We start from the raw sequence: 19,751 nt of genomic DNA on the forward strand, positions 1-19,751 counted from the left end.
TCCCAGGGTCCTGGGATCAAGCCCCGCCTCAGGCTCTCTGCTCACTGGAGAGCCTGCTTCCCTTCCTCTCTATCTCTGCCTACCTCTCTGCCTACTTGTGATTTTTCTCTTTCTTCAAAAAATAAACAAAACCTTTATTAAAAAAAAAAAAATTAGCTTCTATGTGACTATGGCTTGCTTCTTTGCTTCAAGTCCAAAATTTCTTTAATGTCTGTCTTTTCTTTTAAAGATACAGGTGAATTTTGAATGCTGACCCATATAACTCCATCTGCTTTAGTGTAACTTTTTTTCCCAAGCCTTCCAGTAAAAGAGCTGTCCCTCCCCCCTTGCCCCCACACCTTTAACAGCCACACTGACAAGCATCAAAGACTTGTACCAGCTTCATAGACCTTACTGGAACAGTTTGACCTTAATCCATCTGACCCCAAATCCTGCAAGTACCACCTGGTGGCCTCCTGTGGCCACCAGCGAGGGCAGCAGATCAGCCGATCTGTCAGGACATCTGATCCCAGTGTAGCCAGGGTAGGAAGGCAGGCCTCAAGGTTACTATGGGCCCCAAAGGCCAAGGGGACTCCCATACCTCACAGCATAGACATACACCAGCCTCTGTAAGAACTGACCATGTGAGCAGCCACTAACCTCAAGTCACTCTTACTACAGCTGACACTATCCCTGTCGCCCCTGGCCCAGAGCTTCATGACCCTCTGGCCCAGGGGATACAAACTCGAGGTCAAGGGAAAGCTTGTGCACTTGGTCCTCAGGGTGTTATTCCCAACCCCCCACCTCCCATTGAACTATGCACCAATATTTAAAATTTAACTATTGGAACATTCAAAAAAAAAAAAAAAAAAGGAAGAAAAAGGTCAGATCTTTCTCTTCTGCAAAAACAAAAACAAAAATAAAAATCTGCAGCCCTAGGAAACTCAGTCCTCCCCTCCATTTGAGGCACACGGCGGGCGGCCCCTGCAGAGAAAGCACATGCTCTGCACTTGGCCACTGTCCCCACCACTCTCTATTGCCTCATAGCACTAGGCCCAGCCCCTCCGGTCTTTCCCAAGCCCACTCAGCCCCTGTAAGCCTCACGGTGGGCCAGCCCTGCTCCAGCCCAGAAGGTACCAGTACAAGAGGGGAACCTGAGCCCAGAGACACTGAATGGCCGGCCCTTATGCAAAGGGCCAGTTAGTTAAAATGGAACATCGTGGCAACATCCTTTAAATCTCACAAAGACCATCTCTGTTTCAGAGAAACAGCATCACATTTCCACCCCAGCTTTACTCAAGGGAGGGCAGGGTGCTGGGAAAAGAGAGAGAATAATGTCCTTGCTTAGCCTAGAAAAGTACGTTTAAAAAATATCAGATCTCTTTCCTGTCAAACTCCAGGAAGCTCATGGACTCTTGGCAGATCCGGCTCAGAGGAGGGGTACAAAGGGGTACACTGGGAGCAGATCTCAGGGTCCTGGGATCGAGCCCCGCCATCAGGCTCTCTGCTCAGCAGGGAGCCTGCTTCCATCTCTCTCTCTCTCTCTGCCTGCCTCTCCATCTACTTGTGATCTCTCTCTATCAAATAAATAAATAAAATCTTAAAAAAAAAAAACCAAGAGTCCGATACTGAACCAACTGAGTCACCCAAGTGCCCCCCCTCCAAAACGCTCTATCTTTATCTGAGGGCCATGGAGGGACACCTAAGAACCTGAAGGCCGACAGGTGCACACACAGGACAGCAGCACCCAATTTATGACAGAAACTACCTCCTGGCAGCAGGGACAGCCACGTAATCAGCCGCCCAGCAACAACCACAGGCCCAGAGCCGGTCTTGGCTGAACACTTTATTTGTTTTCGGGAAACCGTTGGTGCTGCCAGAGTGAGATTAATAAATACCTCTAGGGTTCTCTCTCACAACATTCTCCAGAAAGGACCACTTTGAACTTTGAGGTCACTGCGAAAATCATTAACAACCCCACCCCACCCCCACGCTCCCAGCTTAATTACAACGGCCAGCCTGACAAAGAGCTTGAACACCGGGGCTCTGAGGGGGTTTGCCGCTGTCCTTAAAAGAGCAAGACAGACCAAACCACCCCGGTTCCTGCCTTAGAAATGCCAAGGCCCCTGGTCAGAGAGGAGCCCCCCCTGACTGACCCGTTTCTAAGGCTACGCCACGCGGTCACATCTCCCTTTCATCGACGCCCTAGAAAACATCACCTCTGACATGACTGGACTTGTCTGCTGTGGATTAGGTCCCCCCACAGGAGATCAGGCATCGTGAAAGCACGGCCTGTAGCCTTCTCCTCTTGCACCACAAACAAGGCCTGCCACTTCCTAGGTGCTCAGCAAATTCATTCAGGGGCTGAACGAACCTCGCAATCCACGGCAATCCCACTCTTGGGGAGTCCCTGAGGCAAGGTTGTCCGCCTGCCTCCTTAGCCACATCAAAGTCTCAACCAAAAACCGGCCACCACAAATCACACCAGAGAGGATGGAGGGGGTTGGCGCGGGAGAGGGGAACGCATCTGCAGCCTTCCCAGCACAGCAAGCCCGGCTGGCCCCAGGCTGCCACTCCTAAAAACTGGGAGCCTCTCTCAAGCTACACCAGACCGTCCCCAGCTCCAGGCTTCTCTGGGGACAAGGACACTGCCAGACGTTTTATTTTATTTAAAGACTTTATTTATCCATTTGAGAGAGTGAGAGTGAATGAGGCTATGAGAGGGGAGAAGGTCAGAGGGAGAAGTAGACTCCCTGTGGAGCTGGGAGCCCGATGCGGGACTCGATCCTGAGACTCTGGGATCATGACCCGAGCTGAAGGCAGTTGCTCAACCAACTGAGCCACTCAGGTGCCCTACCAGACATTTTAAAAGGTGAAATGTTGTGGGGCACCTGGCTGGCTCAGGCGGTGGAGCATGTGACTCTTGATCATCAGGGTTGTAGGTCGGAGGCCCAAGTTGGGTGTAGAAATTACTTAAAAATAAGTAAGTAGAGGTGCCTGGGTGGCTCAGTGGGTTAATCCTCTGCCTTCGGCTCGGGTCATGATCTCAGGGTCCTGGGATCAAGCCCTGCTTCGGGCTCTCTACTCTGCGGGGAGCCTGCTTCCTCCCTCTCTCTGCCTGCCCCTCTGCCTACTTGTAATCTCTGTCTGTCAAATAATGAATAAAATCTTAAAAAAAAAAAAAAAAAGTAAGTAAATAAACTTAAAAAAAAAAAGGGTGAAATGTCCTAATATCCTAATAGTTCACAGTCTCCTCCAGTCACAGCCTAGCTTCTACCCTGTTACAGAAGTAGCTGGAGAAGAGGTTTCCAGATCCCTGACCACGCCGGGACTTGCTTATTACTCTGCTAGCCTACATGTATTGATGCCTACACAAGGCACGGCATGGTTGTTCGGGAGCTGGTGGTAGGTTTAGGTGGTTGGTGATGTTATCCTCCAGGCACTGGCAGGATCTCACTATAAAAATGGGTAGAAGTAATTTCTGCACTTTGTAAAAGAACATCCAAACACTGGAGAGAGGGACATGACAAGAGGCACCTCCATGCCCATTCCTGGTCTTGCTCCCAAGAGCTGACTCGAAGAGCTTCTTCCTTCGTCTTTTCTGGAAAAAGTCTCTGTGTGCACAAAAGCAAACATACCAATCCTGGGCGCCTGGATGGCTCAGTCGGTTAAGCATCTGCCTTTGGCTCAGGTCATGATCCTGGGGTCTTGGGATCAAGCCTGAATCAGACTCCTTGCTCAGCGGGAAGCCTGCTTCTCCCTCTCCCACTCCCCTTGCTTGTGCTCCCTCTCTTACTTTGTCTCTCTCTGTCAAATAAATAACTCAATCTTCAAAAACAAACAAACATACCAATCCTGTAAACACAAAAGCAAGGCAAACTGTCCTGCACCTTCCTGTTAGCCCACTTATATCTCAGACATCTTTCCTAGGGAACAGATACAGAAAGATTCAGAAATGAATTTACCCTAAGTTTATTTGATTTTTTTTTAAAGATCTTATTTATTTATCTGCCAGAAAGAAAGAGAGAGAGATGGCACAAGCAGGGGAAGCCTGGTTTGGTGTATTTGTTTTTCCCAACAGTCTCTGAGCAGCCTCTGGGTGCTTGCTCACAGGCTTCCAGTGGCCCAGCTGACCCACTGGGAACACCCAGGATTCATATCCTGCCAGGTTTCCAGGTTCCCTCTGGGTTTGTAGGTACCAGGTCCCTGAAAGAGCCCCCCATCTCTTTCTGAGGCTATAGGAGGCATTGTCTCACGTGGCCAGGCAGCAGGCACGGTGCTGGCCACCTAGTGCAGAAGGCGGCATGGGGCTGACAAGAGTTACCCCCAGAACTCTGGAGGAAGAAGAAAGGCTTTTCTCCTCTTTTGAAACAAGAGGAAGCTGGCACACTGTCTGGCCTGACACTGAAGGATGTGGGGGGAGCTTGCAGCTGCCTAGGACACAGGTGAATTTTCACTGAGCTCGAAAGTTGATAAGTAATTATTTTCCCTTCAGAGCTCCAAGGCCATGGGGCTGCATGGGGGCCTGCCTCTCCTTAGAGGGATGGACACTGGCAACAGAAATGTTCCACTCCCTCCCTCCTGCCTTCTTCTCCTTTATACATCTAGCAGACAGTTACCAAGCAGTGATTCTAGACGAGGCATCGTTTCTCTACTAGGCAATAGAGAAAACAGACAGATACATCCCATACAAAGCAGGGAAAACAAAAGAATGTGATCACTGGCTTCCCCCATCCCCCAATCACACAAACAGGCTGGGTAAAATACTTGTCTTGAATAAAATCAAGCTCTAGGTAAGGAAGGGGCTGGCTCCAGGCACCAGCAACAAGCAGGGGACCCCAAAGTTTAAAAAAAAAACAAAACACACACACACACAAGAATTAGAGAGAAAACTGGGAAAGCCTGAGAGTTTCAGGAAGACTAGGTCCCAGGAGAGGCTGGCTCCCTGACAAGGCAGTGAAGCCAGCAGTCACTCACTTCAGGAGGTTTTCTGCTCCTGTTCTCATCCGCACGGCTTTCAGGATCTGCTGGTTCAAGGCAGCCCTCTGATTCTGCAGTCGGCTCCGGCCAGTTTGTGCAAGGGGATTGCAACCCTAAGGAAAAATGAGAGATGACCCTTCAGACGTCAGCCACTCTAAACATGACAATGACAACACTGAATGTAACAGAAATGTTTTAAAAATGAACCTGTTCTGAAAATAAGAGTAACATCAAAACAGGAGAACACAAAATATTGGAAAGTATCAAAAGAAAATAAAAATTGGGGCGCCTGGGTGGCTCAGTGGGTTAAAGCCTCTGCCTTCGGCTCAGGTCATGAACCCAGGGTCCTGGGATGGAGCCCCATGTCGGGCTCTCTGCTCAGCAGGGAGCCTGCTTCCTCCTCTCTCTCGGGCTGCCTTTCTGCCTTCTTGTGATCTCTTTCAAATAAATAAAAAAAATCTTAAAAAAAAAAAAAATGCATGAACGTGTGTCATCACCCAGGTTGGCCCATTAGAAAATCAACACCCAGTGGTTTTACAGGGGCCTGATCACAAAAGCACCCTTGCCTAGAATGTACCCAAATTCTAGACTCCCAGGAGGAAAGCAGGTATTCCTCCTAACCCATGTGGTTTGTGCCATTGGCCTAGGGGAGGTGAGCCAAACCTTATCAGTTAGGGGATGGAGGGAACAATGGGAGAGTCAGGTTCCCAGATGCCAGAGAGGGGCCAACCTTCCCAAGAAGGCCTTCCAAGAACAACAGCCTCAAGCCTACTATATTAACCCTTTTCTGACAGTGGTATGTACCGTTTATCTAAATTTCTCACATGAAAGGAAAGCATGAAACTTTCCTTTATTATGAAATGTTTCTCAAAACCAAGACTTTGATGATTGAGTAATATGGTCCTTTAAAAAAAAAAAAGACTGACCATTTCCTTATAGTAGGACATTCAGATTATCTGCTTTTATCAGGTTATCTGCTTTTTTAAAAAAAAATATTTTTTTTATTTATTTGAGAGAGAGGACAAGCAGGGGGAGAGGCAAAGGGAGAAGTAGGCTCCCTGCTGAGCAGGGAGCTAGATGTGGGGCTCGATCCCAGGACCCCAAGATCTTTACCTGAACTGAAGACAGCTGCTTAACTGACTGAGCCACCCAGGAGCCCCCATGTATCTGCTATTATATATAATTATTTGATCAATATATGTAAGGATGAATCTTTATAAACCTCTACTTTATTCTTTTTTTTTTTTACTTTATTTTTTTTTTAATTTTATTTATTTATTTATTTAACAGACAGAGACCACAATTAGGCAGAGAGGCAGGCAGAGAGAGAGAGAGAGAGAGAGAGAGAGAGAGAAGAGAGAGGAGGAAGCAGAACTCCTGCCAAGCGGAGAGCCCAACGCGGGGCTCCATCCCAGAACCCTGGGATCATGACCTGAGCTGAAGACAGAGGCTTTAACCCACTGAGCCACCCAGGAGCCCCTCTACTTTATTCTTTAAGGTATATTTCCTGGGCAAAAGTACAGACCTAGAAACTTCTTTAAGACCTCAGGTGCACCAGCCTAATTACCCTCCAAGAAAGAAAGGCACTCCCTTTCCCCCTTAGCCTTAGGCAACCACAAATCTACTTTCTGGCTTTTTTGTTTGTTTTTTTAAAGATTTTATTTATTTATCTGACACAGAGAGAGAGAGATCACAAGTAGACAGAACAGCAGGCAGAGAGAGTAGGGGGAAGCAGGCTTCCCACTGAGCAGAGAGCCCGATGCGAGGCTTGATCCCAGGACCCTGAGATCGTGACCTAAGCCAAAGGCAGAGACTGAACCCACTGAGCCACCCAGGTGCCCCTCTACTTTCTGTCTTTATAGATTTGCTTATTCTGGACATTTTCATACAAATGGAATTATACAAAATATGGTCTTTTGAGATGGGCTTCCTTCACTTAGCATGATTTTTTAAGGTTTATCCATGTATCAGTACCCTAATCCTGTTTGTCCCTGACTAATACCCCATTAAAAGAATGTACCACATTAATTTATCCATTCATCAGCTGATAGACATTTGGGAATATTTTCACTTTTTGGCTATTATGAATAGGGCTGCTTATCTATGTACACATTTTTATGTGGGTATTTTTGTTTTCCTTTCTCTTGGCTATACATCGAGGAGTGGAACTGTTATGCCATAAGATTAATGCTGGGTCTAACCATTCGGGGAACTCTCCAACTATTTTCCGAAGTGGCTATATGATTTTACATTCCCACCAACAGTATGTGAGGTTTCCAATTTATCCATATCCTCAACAGTACTAGTTATTATTATTTTTTTAATAGACAACCTAGTGTGTGTGAGATCTCTATATGGTTTGGATTTGCATTTCCCAGATGGTTCATGATGTTTAACGTCCTTTCAAGTGCTTATCGGCCACTTGTATATCTTCCGTGGAGAAATACAGATTCGGATACTGGCTCATTTTAAACGGGGTTGTCTCTCTATTTTTGAATTGAAAAGTATCCTTTTCATTTATTTTACAGAAAGAGAGTGGGGGTGAGAGACAGACGGAGAGAGAAACCCAAGCCAACTCTGTGCTGAGTATGTAGCTCCATGTGGGGCTCCATCTCACGACCCTAAGATCACGACCTGAGCTGAAACCAAGAGTCAGCACTTAACCCACTGCGTCACCTCGGCAGGCCCTGAAAAGTATTATTTTAATCTTTGCCAAGTTGATATGCAAAAACAGGCATCCTGGGGCACCTGGGTGGCTCAGTAGGTTAAAGCCTCTGCCTTCGGCTCAGGTCATGATCTCGGGGGTCCTGCGATCAGGTCCCGCATCGGTCCCGCATCGGTCCCGCATCGGGCTCTCTGCTCAGCAGGGAGCCTGCTTCCTCCTCTCTCTCTGCCTGCTTCTCTGCCTACTTGTGACCTCCGTCTGTCAAATAAATAAATAAAATCTTTAAAAAAACAAAACAACAACAACAACAACAACAACAAAAAACAAGCATCCTATTCTCCCAATGTGCGTTTACTATTGGTAAACTTTTTTCATATATTATTGATCACATGAGTTGTTTTTTCAGTGCACTGTCCTGTGTCATCTGTTCATTATTCCTAGAGTATTTGGACTGCAATGTTCCATTCTAAAAAGTTTAAGATCAGAATGAAAGTTTCATTTTAACTTAATAGTGTGCTTCCCAGTCCAGGAGGTAAAAAGCCCTAGGATCTGAGTGAGGGCTCCATTCCTTTGTGAAGCTTATCTCTAGGTTCTGCCCAAGGAGGGGGGCTGCGGTTACCCCCCGGGGTGGCTGCCAGGCAGCACTCCGTTTTAAAGATGCCCTTTCTCTGCGGCTGCCATTCAACTCTGCCCCAGCTCTGCCCAAGCCATGCCTGTGGCCTCCACCCCAAGGAGGGAGAAATTATTCAGAGCCCTAATCTTCTCAGGGATTCCCCGTATCAGTGGCCTTTGGACCAGAGGATCAGAAACGAGTCATGTTCCTCCTTCCAGAAAGATTCCTCATTCTTACTTGTCAGCAAGTCACCGCCCACCTGCCCCCAGGCAGCACCCCCAAGTTCAAATTACACATATATTCAGAATCTGAGTTAGACTGGTCTTACAGCTAACATCTCTCAAACCATTCAATGATCTCTGATTTAAAATAAAAACCAGGGGGCACCTGGGTGGCTCAGTGGGTTAAAACCTCTGCCTTTGGCTCAGGTCATGATCCCAGGGTCCTGGGATTAAGCCCCACATCAGTCTCTCTCCTCAGGAGGGAGCCTGCTTCCTCCTCTCTCTCTCTCTGCCTACTTGTGATCTCTGTCTTTCAAATAAATAAATAAATCTTAAAAAAAAAAAACAACTACCGGGAAACTATCTTTTTGCAGACAAAAGATGACACGTCTTTTCACATGAAGCCAATCGAATATTAAAGTTCTAAAATAATGCCTCCCCTCTTTCCTCTACGCTTTCCAAAATTACTGTGAAGGGATGGTCTGATCTAACTCAAAATCACACACTCCACCCAAGCTGTGTTCCATTTTACAGAGACGCTTTAATAACGAATTCCTTTATGTACATTCCCAGACCTAAGATAAGCAGCCATTCCAGCTCACTATCCTTTACCCAATTTCTGGCTGGCCCACAGATGCGGAGTCAGTTTCCAGATAAGACCGAGGAATGCTTAGGATTAGATATGACTGAGTAATTGGAACCAAAACGACATTACCTCTTACTGACAGGTAGGAATGCTGGGCCAGCTGGAAACACTAGGAACCCACAAGACTACGTGGAAGCTTCAGGGAGCCCCAGGAGGCAAATCTGGGCAAGACTGCCATAAAGAATCCCTGGTATCTCTAGAGGCTGCGAGCTATCCAGTGGCTCCAGCCAGCGTTTCTCTGCTGGTGGGGACCCATAGTCCTCACCCGTGCCTCCCTCCTTGGTGGGTTAATAACAGCATATTGAGCAAATGCAAACTGGAGGGGTTGTGCCAGAGTTCCAGGCAGCACCTGTCACACCTGCTTAGCATGGGAACTGAGAACGGCAGGTGCAGGGTCACAGTCCTACAGGGAAGTGAGTCTTTCCGCCAGAGTCTGCTGGTTCCCTTCCCAACTAAGGTGTGGGCTTTTGCACCAGTGTTAAGATGCTGGAAGGATGGTCCCACAGCCAACAACCAGAAAAACAAGTGTGCTAAGTGAAGCCTCAGCTTCATCACATGGCTTGTCCCAGAAGTCAGACTGCCGGTGTGGACGCTGGGACAGCAGCCGAGACCCCACAGTTCTGAGGCCTGCAGGTTAACTGAGCTACTCAAGAGTCTACGGGTGTGGGGGGGGGGGGGGGACGTGGGGTGGGCAGGACTGAAGCCCATGTCCCTGCTTGCTGCCACACTAAGATGGGCCAGGAAGCAGCCAGCAGCAGGAATTCACGGGGGGGTGCCAGGACAGCTTGGCTGCAATCCCCCAACCCCTGATACCATTCCGGTGCTTCCCTGCTGAGTGGCTTCCAGCATCACTCAGCATCCTTTGGGAACAGTGACCTGGTCCCACCCCCCACACCCACTCTCCCACCCCATAGCCCTTGACAGTCAAGGGTGGTAACTCAGTGCTTCCCCCAACTCATTTACAAGAGGAAGAACACTGACCTCATGTCTAGTCAGTTGGAAACTGAAGGCCCCTGGTCCCTGCAATTGACTCAGTGGGCACCTGACAAAGGGTAATCAGGACCCACTGACCTTTTCCACCAATGGGGAGTGTCTAGTAGCAACATTTGAGCCCTAGATCAAGCCAGACCTGAAACATTCCTCTCTCTGGAGTGCTCAGTTACAGGAGCCAATGCATTCCCTTTCGTGCCCTAGCTACTTTTTAAATTGAGGTATAAATTACACATAGTAAAACACATAGATTCTAAATACACAGTTCAATGAGTTTGGACAAACATATAAGCTCTGTAACTACTACTCCAATCAAAAAGAACATTTTCGGGGCACCTGGGTACCTCAGTGGGTCTGCCTTCAGCTCACGTCATGATCTCAGGGTCCTGGGATCGAGTCCCGCATCGGGCTCTCTGCTCAGCGGCAAGCCTGCTTCCACTCTCTCTTTTTCTGCCTGCCTCTCTGCCTACTTGTGATCTCTGTCTGTCAAATAAATTAAAAAAAAAAAAATTTTTTTTTCATCACCCCTCAGGGCCACCAATACCATGGTTTCCCTCACCACAGTCTTCTGCTTGTTCTAGAACTTCAGATAAATGGAATCACATACTACAGACTCCTCCGTGTCCGGCTTCGTGCTGAATATCATGCTTTGAGATCCACCCATATGGCTGCACTCATCATCGGCCTGCCCCTTCTCATTGCTAGAATTCCATTGTAGGGATCACCACAGTGTGTTTATGTGTTATTTTGGACCGGATTTTTCTGGCATCTGCAACTAATTCTTTCATGAGTCCTAATTAGAATACATCCACCTCAAGTGACAACTCCCTTTGTCAACATCCCCCTGACAGTGCCCTTTGCGTCTAGTCCCATCGCTCAGCAGGGAAACAAGTATTTAAAAGCAATACCCAGGGGTGCCTGGGTGGCTCAGTGGGTTAAGGCCTCTCTGCCTTTGGCTCGGGTCATGATCTCGGGGTCCTAGAATCAAATCCTGCATCGGTCTCTCTGCTCAGCGGGGAGCCTGCTTCCCCTTCTCTCTCTGCCTACCTGTGATCTCTGTCTGTCAAATAAATAAATAAAATCTTAAAAAATAAAATAAAAGCCATACCCAGGTGCAAACTGGAGGCACTTAATTTGCCAGGAAGGAAAAGCTACTCAGCCTACACCTGCAGAGATGGACCCGAAGAAGGCAGAAAAGGCCAGGCCACCCAGGTAGCAGACGCAGAGGGAACAGAGCACGGTCTTTCTTTTCCCGCACGCACCCCCGCACCCAGGCTCAGGTTAGTGCCTGGCGCCTGGCTTCCCTCGCCCCAGAAAACCAGCACAGGCTGTCCTTCCACCCAGGCAAAGAGAAAGCTTCCATGTGGAGATGTTTCTGCAGCAAACTGAAGGCACAGCATGAAACCTGGGATCTCCAGGTCAGGCATAAGACTGGGGGCAAGGTCTCCTAGGTAGAAGAGGGTGCTTTTTGCTACTCCTACAGCACAAAGACATTTTCTCTGCCTTTCTCACTCCTTCCCAGTTACGCAATTCCCCACTCAACCACCCAACTCTGGAAAACAGAATTGTTTGTGAGTTAGCCAGAGGCTGTCAACCAGAAAGCACCGAAAGAGCAGGACACACACACACACACACACATACAGACACACACACACACACGTCTAATTTAACTTTTCATCATGCTAGAGATTCAGGGCAGGCTGGAGGAACAGAACCCAAATTTTTCATATCCATAAAAATTAAAACCTAAGTCTGGCATTTTTCAAAAGCCTTCCTGCCCTTCCAGGATCTCTGCTGGGTGTCGGGGCTACACATTGAGGAGCACCTGCTTTTCTGAGGCATCCCCAACCATTCCCATGGGCTGGGCGGTGGGGGGCGGGGCGCAATATGAAATCAACACTTTGCCGGAATCTTTAATAAAGGCTGCTTTCAGTCTCTTCTATGAATCTTCCCCAGCACCTCCTGTGTACCACTCACAGTTGTTTTTCAACAAGTCCAATGAATAACAAAGCTTTTACAAACACCAGAATTTCCACGAATCAAATATATTTTCAGTCCCAACTAAAAAATGACCTGCTTATTTCAGCCGGTAGGATGCACTCAGAAACAACCGCGTTTATCTACGGAGTGCGTCTGCATGGAGTAAGGGCTGGTATATGTCTGTGAATTAGTACACTTCTGTAATTGCCTTTAAAAAAAAAAAAAAGTCTACTTATTTTAAGTAATTGCTACACCCAACATGAGGCTCAAACTCACAACCCCAAGATCAAGAGTCGTTTGTTCCTCCAACTGAGCCAGGCAGGTGCCTGTATAATTATTTTTTTCTGTAATTATAATAATTCATGTTACTTTTATAACACAAATAATACTGGAGACAAAGAAATTTCTTCTGCAGTTCTTGATCACCTGCCCTTTTCTCTTATGACTCAATCAAAACCTGGGACTTGGGGTGCCTGGTGGCTCAGTGGGTTAAAGCCTCTGCCTTCGGCTCAGGTCATGATCCCGGGGTCCTGGAATCAAGCCCTGCATCGGGTTCTCTGCTTGGCAGGAAGCCTACTCCCCCTACCCCTCCTTGCCTACTTGTGATCTCTGTCTGTCAAATAAATAAATAAAATCTTTGGAGAAAAAAAAACAACAACAAAACCTGGGACTTGCTAAGGGCACATGGCCACAGTGAAGTATGTGGGTCTGACTGGAAAGACCAGAAGGACTCATCATCTCTCCCCCTGTCCCTGGTGCTGCAGGCATATCTCACTCCCGGCCAGTACCCCTTGCTAACCACTCTGCCAGACACCCCATCCTATGGCTGGGCTGCACCTGCTGTCCAAATGTCCCCTGAGGCCACCTCCAATGCAGCCTTTCTGTCACAAGATTCTGGCACACGTGAGCCAGAGAAGGAAGTGGTGACAAGGCTAAGGCCAATACCTGGTATCAACAGGTGGTGTCTTGGGATTCATCCAAATAGCCCCAGGAAACAAGGGACATTTACAGTGTCACAGCTAGCCCATCACGCTGACTCTTCTCTGAGTCACCCTGGAAATTCCGCTTCGGCCAGGATCCCGCAGTGTGAAGAGGTGTTTTTTTTTTTCTTTTTAAAGATTTTATTTATTTATTTGACAGAGATCGCAAGTAAGCAGAGACAGGCAGAGAGAGAGGAGGAAGCAGGCTTCCTGCTGAGCTTCCCGATGCGGGGCTTGATACCAGGACCCTGGGACCATGACCTGAGCCGAAGGCAGAAGCCTTAACCCACTGAGCCACCCAGGTGCCCAAGAGGTGTTGTCATACGCAGCATCTGCATTGCTGATGTGCACCTATGAAGCTAGGCAGACGCTCACCAAGGCCACGATGAACCTGGAGCCAGCCTGGCCTTGAGGACCTGGCTCAGATCACGGGGGGGGGGGGGTTGGAGGGAGGAAGGGGGCCGTACCACCAACTTTCAGACCCCTCTTGCCTCCCCATCTGGAAAAGGATTCAAGGCTCCAAGGGGATGGATCCAGACATCTGAAGGAACGTTCTCGCAACCCAGTAAAAGTGGAGCTGATGAGTCCTCATGACCCCGATGTGCTCTGCAGACCCAGAAAGCTTCCCCACACACAAGTGTGCTCATAATTATATGTGCACATGTGTCTAACACAGAATTACACTTCACTAAGATGAATGGTGCAGAGCAGGAACTAGGAGGAGTTTCTGGGTAAAAGTGAGGAAAAAAAGAAAAAAAAAATTCTTTCTCTGCTGGAGCCTTGAGCCTCGAGGAAGCCCAGAGAAAACAGAGACCATAAACCAGGACATGATGGACCTTGGGGCCCTGTCCAGCCTAGAGGTTTCTGTGGACAAGAAACAACTTCTCCTCCAGCTCGGGGGTGAAAACAATGGAACTAAATTCATTTCGGGTCATTAGTGTTCCCAAAGGATGAAGAGGCAGAGATAAGGACAGACAATACTGCACTTTGTCCTGATTCTCTCCTTCCACACAGCAGCTAAGACCTTTCATCTAGGGCCTTTTCACAGCCCTGGGGAAGAGCTTTCTCAAGGTTTTCTCCAGCTGGTTTTCTCTTGGCCACGGACAGGATTTCCTGCGGGTTATAGGACAACAGCACCCAGAACTTTCCGGAAACAGGACCTGCTGTCAGGATGCGGAACCCCGGAAACTCAGATTTCTCTGCATTAACTAGAGGCCAGAACAAGCCTTCTTCTATTCTCCCACACACTTTCATTAAGATAAGCATGAAAATCTGTTTGAGAAAAAGAAGCTCCAATTCCACTGGTATCTCTTTTAAGAAAGTAATGTATAGGGGTGCCTGGGTGGCTCAGGGGGTTAAGCCTCTGCCTTCAGCTCAGGTCATGATCTCGGGGTCTTGGGATCGAGCCTTGCATTGGGCTCTCTGCTCAGCAGGGAGCCTGCTTCCCCCTCTCTCCTTGCCTTTCTGCCTACTTGTGATCTGTCAAATAAATAAATATAATCTTAAAAAAAAAGAAAATAATGTACAGTAAATAGAGCTTATACATCTATGTAAACATATTGATGTAAAGGAAAAAAAGAAAAACCAGTAAGAAGCCAGACAGGAGGGAAACACACTGCCATAGACCAGAAAGTTTTCTGTGGGTTTTGTTTCTTTTTAAGTCAAAAACCCCCCCTTCCCACCCACCACAGCTGCCAGCCCCAGAAGGCCAGAGTCTATACTGGTGGCCTGGGGCCAAGCTGTGTCCATGTCCTCAGGCTCTGTACAGCCAAGTACTACAAAACCCCAAGAAGACCCTGATTTACTAGGCACCCTCTCTGCCAGTGATCGCCTTGTACATAGGGGGGTCTGGGCCCTGCTGGCAAAGTGACCTTTTGGGCAATTTGTTTGCATTTTGTATGCAAGTCACACATGACAGAGTTGAAGCTCTGAATATGGACACGGACCCCACCCCACCCCACCACCACCAAACACACTTTTTGCTCTCTGTTGTAAAGAAAGGAAGCTGATTCCTATTCAGGCATGGCCGGAGCTATCTGGGCAAAGGAAGCACTGACTCCCGGCACTGCTCGCACCCCAGGAAAAGAGGCCCATTGCGAACGGCCACAGAAGCCAGACTGAGGGAGAGTAGAGTCGGCCCCAGCATCTGACAGGGGTCAGGCTCAGAGCTGTCACTCCAGAAATGCTTTCTGAATGAATGGGGCAGAATGGCATTTTTGAGAAAAAAGGGAAGAGAAAAAAGACAAGATAAAGAATAGGATAAGAGAGAAGCCTGATTTCAGTAGCAATTAATTGGATCCTCTGAATGTGCCCCAAATCTCCCAAGCCCAAGGACAGGATGGAGAAGCCCACCCTGGGGGCATCTCCAGTCTCAGGGGCCCACCCAGGATGCAAAGCAGCTGTTTCCCAGCTGCCCTGCCCTGCCCTGCCCCTCACCTCCTGGGACCCCTCCATAGCTTGTTCCCTTCCTCCTCCACATCTTCAACTTGCCCTCGGCCCCGAACTTCTTTACCCACATGCTTTAAAAAGGCTCTAGACATCCTCACTCTGAAATGAACCTCTCTCCTTCCCTCTCCTCTAATCCCCCACCCTGACTATCACCTTCTCTGACCTTCACCCCTCTGCCCCCCCCCCACTGGCTTTTGCCCCTGACTCTACCCACTCATTAGCTAACAAGCCCCCAGAGAACTAAATCCAGTATCTTCCAGTGTTTCTCTGATTTGTCAACTCTACCTCTCCACAAAAAAGACTCTTGTCTAGGCTTCCTTCACACTGCAGCCTTTCTGGCTTGCCTCCCATTCCTTTGCTTGTCCCTTAAGTGGAAGGATTATTCCCTTGGGCTCTCTCACAGCACCCCAACTGCCTCCCATACTGGTGTGTACCCACCCCCCCGCCCCCACCGCCACAAAGCTGCATCTCCAGCCACGCTCTCACGTGTGTCAGGTCTGTAGAGTGGACTCCCCCGGAGACCACCACTTGGATATGTCATGGGAGGCCCCAAATCCACCTGCCCTACACCAGTCTCCAGGCTCCCCCACCTCAGGGAGGTGCTGCCCTTTCACCCAGAGACCTATGCCAGACATCCGCCAGACATCGGGTCATCAGCACCTTCCCCCGCCACATCTCATCCCTTAGCTCTTCCCATCCCCCACGGCCACTGCTGTCGCTCAGCATTCTTACCTCCTCACTGGGATCCCTTGCCTAGACCCCTGGTTTGAGTCAGGGGTGTAGGCTGGCGGTTAGGATGGGCGGTGAGGCTGTGTTTACCCAGCACTTTATTATAACTGACTGAGAAGTCATCAATGGTATCGGAGTAGGCAAGGTAGAAATGACCAAAATTTCAGGGAGCCAAACCCCCGACTCCTCCCGGGGCCTCTCCCCTAACCCCCACTCACAGATGACTCAGCTTTCCCGGACATGAACCTTTCACATCTGGTCCTTCTTAAAACACCTGAACGGATCCCTGAGGTTCCCTGTTTTCCTGAGCAGGACACATGGCCTGGAACAGCCTCGTTCCCACTTACGGCTCCACATCCTAGAGGATTCCCTCACAAGTGCTCATGATTCATGCCTTCAACCCATGCTGTTCCCTCTACCTGACGTGCTCTTCCTCCCCTTTTCACCTGTGTCACATCTACCTTTCATTCAGGTCAAACTGGCTCAGATCACCAATTGAGAAAAGGTGCAACGTCAACACCTTTTAATATTCTGGTACAAAGAACACTCTTTGGGCTGGTAGGATGCAGCACAACGATCCTTATAAGATCTCCTTTTCAAAAGAGATGTTTCTGGGGCCCCTGGGTGGCTCAGTGGGTTAAAGCCTCTACCTTCGGCTCCGCTCGGGTCATGGTCCCAGGGTCCTGGTCAGCGGGGAGCCTGCTTCCCTTCCTCTCTCTGCCTGCCTTTCTGTCTGCTTGTCATCTCTGTCTGTCAAATGGATAAATAAAATCTTAAAAAGAAAAAAAAAGAGAGATGTTTCTAATCACCAGCCAGTGTTTCATCGTATTTGGCACCCACGATTCTCTCCCACTGACCACCAGAGAAAGTGCACCTAGAAACACCCAACCTTGCAACCTGTCTCAGCTCCCCCGTCCGCAGGGCCATCCTCTCTCTTTCCCGTAGCACATCATCTCCTGGAAAACCTGTTCCAGAAGACATGGGGATATAACCCTCACTGTCCTTCCCCTCCCTCTGTCACTTCCCCCAAATGCTCCTGTGGCTCCAGACTTCCACCTGTTGACAGAACAAACGATTTGGGGAGGCAATGAAGTCCCGGGAAGAGAAAGCAACTTGCTGAAAGCAACACGGGAATTTTGTCAGGGTGACAGAAAGGTTCTGGGGCCTTAGGACCAAGATCTAGGGATTCCCAGGCCCCACCTCCTTCTGCAATTCCATGGCCTGTGATCCTCTGTCCCAAATGCCACCCATAATTAGAAGTTATAATCCTGTAATTCCATGATGACATCTTTGAACTTAAATATACCTTAAAACTACTTTTTTTTTTTTAATGCTAAAAGCAATTGAACCAAAAAGAATTTTCCCCCACTCTAACCTCACCTGTTTCTAGTTCCCCTCCTGTCCTGCCCATCCCCTGGGGCTACTGCTCCTCACCCAAGAGCAAAAGCCCAAAGGCTGTGTCACGTGGAAGAAGGAAAGATTCCAAGTTCATTTACCGACTGGATCATTAGGCTTTTAACAATTAAGAATTGATTGTCCTGTGGGAAACAGTTTCACTTCCCTATTCATAATTACGAACTCCAGTCTTCTGTCCTATGAGTTATATATTAAAAACACACACACACACACAACAATCTTTCAACCTACCCAGTCAAAGCTGGCCAACCTCCAAAAGCTATTTTTAGAATCGCTAGAACCTCCAAGGAGGCAGGGTGGAAAAGTGTCACCGTGCCTCCAGGGTCGAAAGCATCTTTTGTACAGCAGGCCTGGCCACCTGCAGGCATCTCAGCGCCCCCATCCTGCGAGTTGGGGTCGTTTTGGGGAGACTGGGTGGTCGGGCTGTTATCCCAGGGCCGGTGGCTGGCGGTGTGCGGACGGTCGCAAGGGCGTACAAATCTCCCGTGGAGCCTGCGCTCACGGAGGGTCTCTCCAACAATCAGGTAAATCGGCTCAGGCATAAAATAAGCAGGGGCGACGCCGCGCCCTCACTTCTGCTGCGCGCACTCCCTCCCAGGCGATTGGGGCAGAAAAGGGGGCAACGCTGGAGGTCACCTCCCACCGAAAAATCTCCCCTGCCTTCTAAAAGTCGGAAGAAACGTACACTGGAAGCGTCCTGGAGGCAAAAGGAGAACGCCAAGCCACTTGGGGAGGAGGATCCCTCTATCTCCACCCGCGCCCCGCCAAAAGCTTGGATTAAAGATGGGCTCCGGTTCCAACGCACCGCAAGGCCACCGGCGTCCCCCAAACTAGGCACTGATCCCTTCCCCAGTCGTGTAGGACTGCCCGCCGGGGCGGCCACAAGCACCCCTCCCGGCCCCCAGCCTCCGCCGCCACCTGCGTGGGGCTGCCCCAGGCACCCCTCCCCGCCCCCAGCCCCGGAAGCCACCTGCACTGTGCCGCCGGGTACACTGCCGCCCGAGCCCACACCGGGAGCCTCTGCCCCGCCCTCCCCAAGCCAGTGCGCCCCCTCCCCCTCCCGGCCTGGTCGACCCCGGCCGCGCGCTCCCGCAACCCCCTCCACAGCCTGGCTGCAGCAGATATAGAGCTCTCGGTAGGCTCCCCGCCCACCCGCAGCCGCCCACCTTCCGAAAGTAGCTGTCGCTCTCCTTTTCCAGCGCCTGGGGGGCCGCGGGCAGCAGAGCGTCGGTCATGCTTGCAGTAGGGGCGCGGAGGGCGAACTGAGCGAGGCTCCGCCGCGCGTCGGCCCGGGAGGGCTCTGGGATCCGCCCGGTCCCGCCCCGCCCGCGTGGCCACCCCTTCAGCCCCGCCCCAGGGCAGGCTAGCAGCTCTGGAGACCCCGCGGGGTCCGCGGAGACCACGCCCCCTGCCCCGCCCCGGCTCCGGATTGGCGGGGCGAAGCCGCGCCCCGGGTCCCAGGCTTGCGGCGGGGAGAGCTGGAGCCCCTGGGCACCTCGCTCGATTTCTAATCTGGGCTTCGATGCTGTGTCAGCCCTGTGGCGCAGAGGCGGGCCCGGGGTCTCCGAGGCCGCAGCAAGGCCGGAGCTAGGGACCCGGCCCCTTGTCTGGAGCCCCGGGGGTAAACGCGGAGCTCCGGGATGGAGTCGCGGCCCCGCCCTGAAGGAGCACGGACGCCGCGGGGTCTGCGATCAAACCCAACGCCACGTAGAAGGCGCGGCGGGAGTGCTGGACCCTAGGCCGAGCGGCCAGGAACAGCTTCCGGCTCGGGGGGACCCGGACCCGAGTCGGAGACCCTGAGGGACAGTTGGCTGCGCCCCTGCGGGCCTTACTCGGTGACTCAGACCTTTTGGCGTGGTGGTCAACCCTACTCTTCCCCCACCCTCGCTGCAGAGACTAGGCAGATCCACTGGGGGTCGCGGACCGCGCTGGGGGGCGGGGGGGTGGGTGCACAGAAAGTATCTTGTGACGCGAGACTGGGCGGATGTCCTTGAGTTCCTTTACCTACCACTTCAAGCCTCAGTTTTCTCAGCTGCAAAATGGGATCAGATCGTGCTCTCTCTCGAACTGGCCGAAAGTATTGAGACGAAAGTGCACCCCTTAG

At 50.2% G+C, this 19,751-nt stretch overlaps 1 protein-coding gene across 1 annotated transcript in view; it reads right to left on the bottom strand.

Moving 5' to 3' along the window:
* The window catches only part of RHPN2 (rhophilin Rho GTPase binding protein 2), a 55,954-nt gene extending 36,921 nt beyond the window's left edge, over nucleotides 1-19,033 (bottom strand). Inside the window, exons 1-2 of the mRNA XM_082708604.1 lie at nucleotides 18,814-19,033; nucleotides 4,957-5,072 (exon numbers count right to left, since the gene is read on the bottom strand). Of these exons, the coding sequence (XP_082564730.1) occupies nucleotides 4,957-5,072; nucleotides 18,814-18,882 (185 nt within the window). The 5' untranslated portion in view covers nucleotides 18,883-19,033. The remainder of the gene's footprint in view (nucleotides 1-4,956; nucleotides 5,073-18,813) is intronic.
* Nucleotides 19,034-19,751: the final 718 nt, after the last annotated feature.

Source organism: Mustela nivalis (genome assembly GCF_964662115.1).
Source record: "Mustela nivalis genome assembly, chromosome: 18".
Taxonomy (NCBI): domain Eukaryota; kingdom Metazoa; phylum Chordata; class Mammalia; order Carnivora; family Mustelidae; genus Mustela; species Mustela nivalis.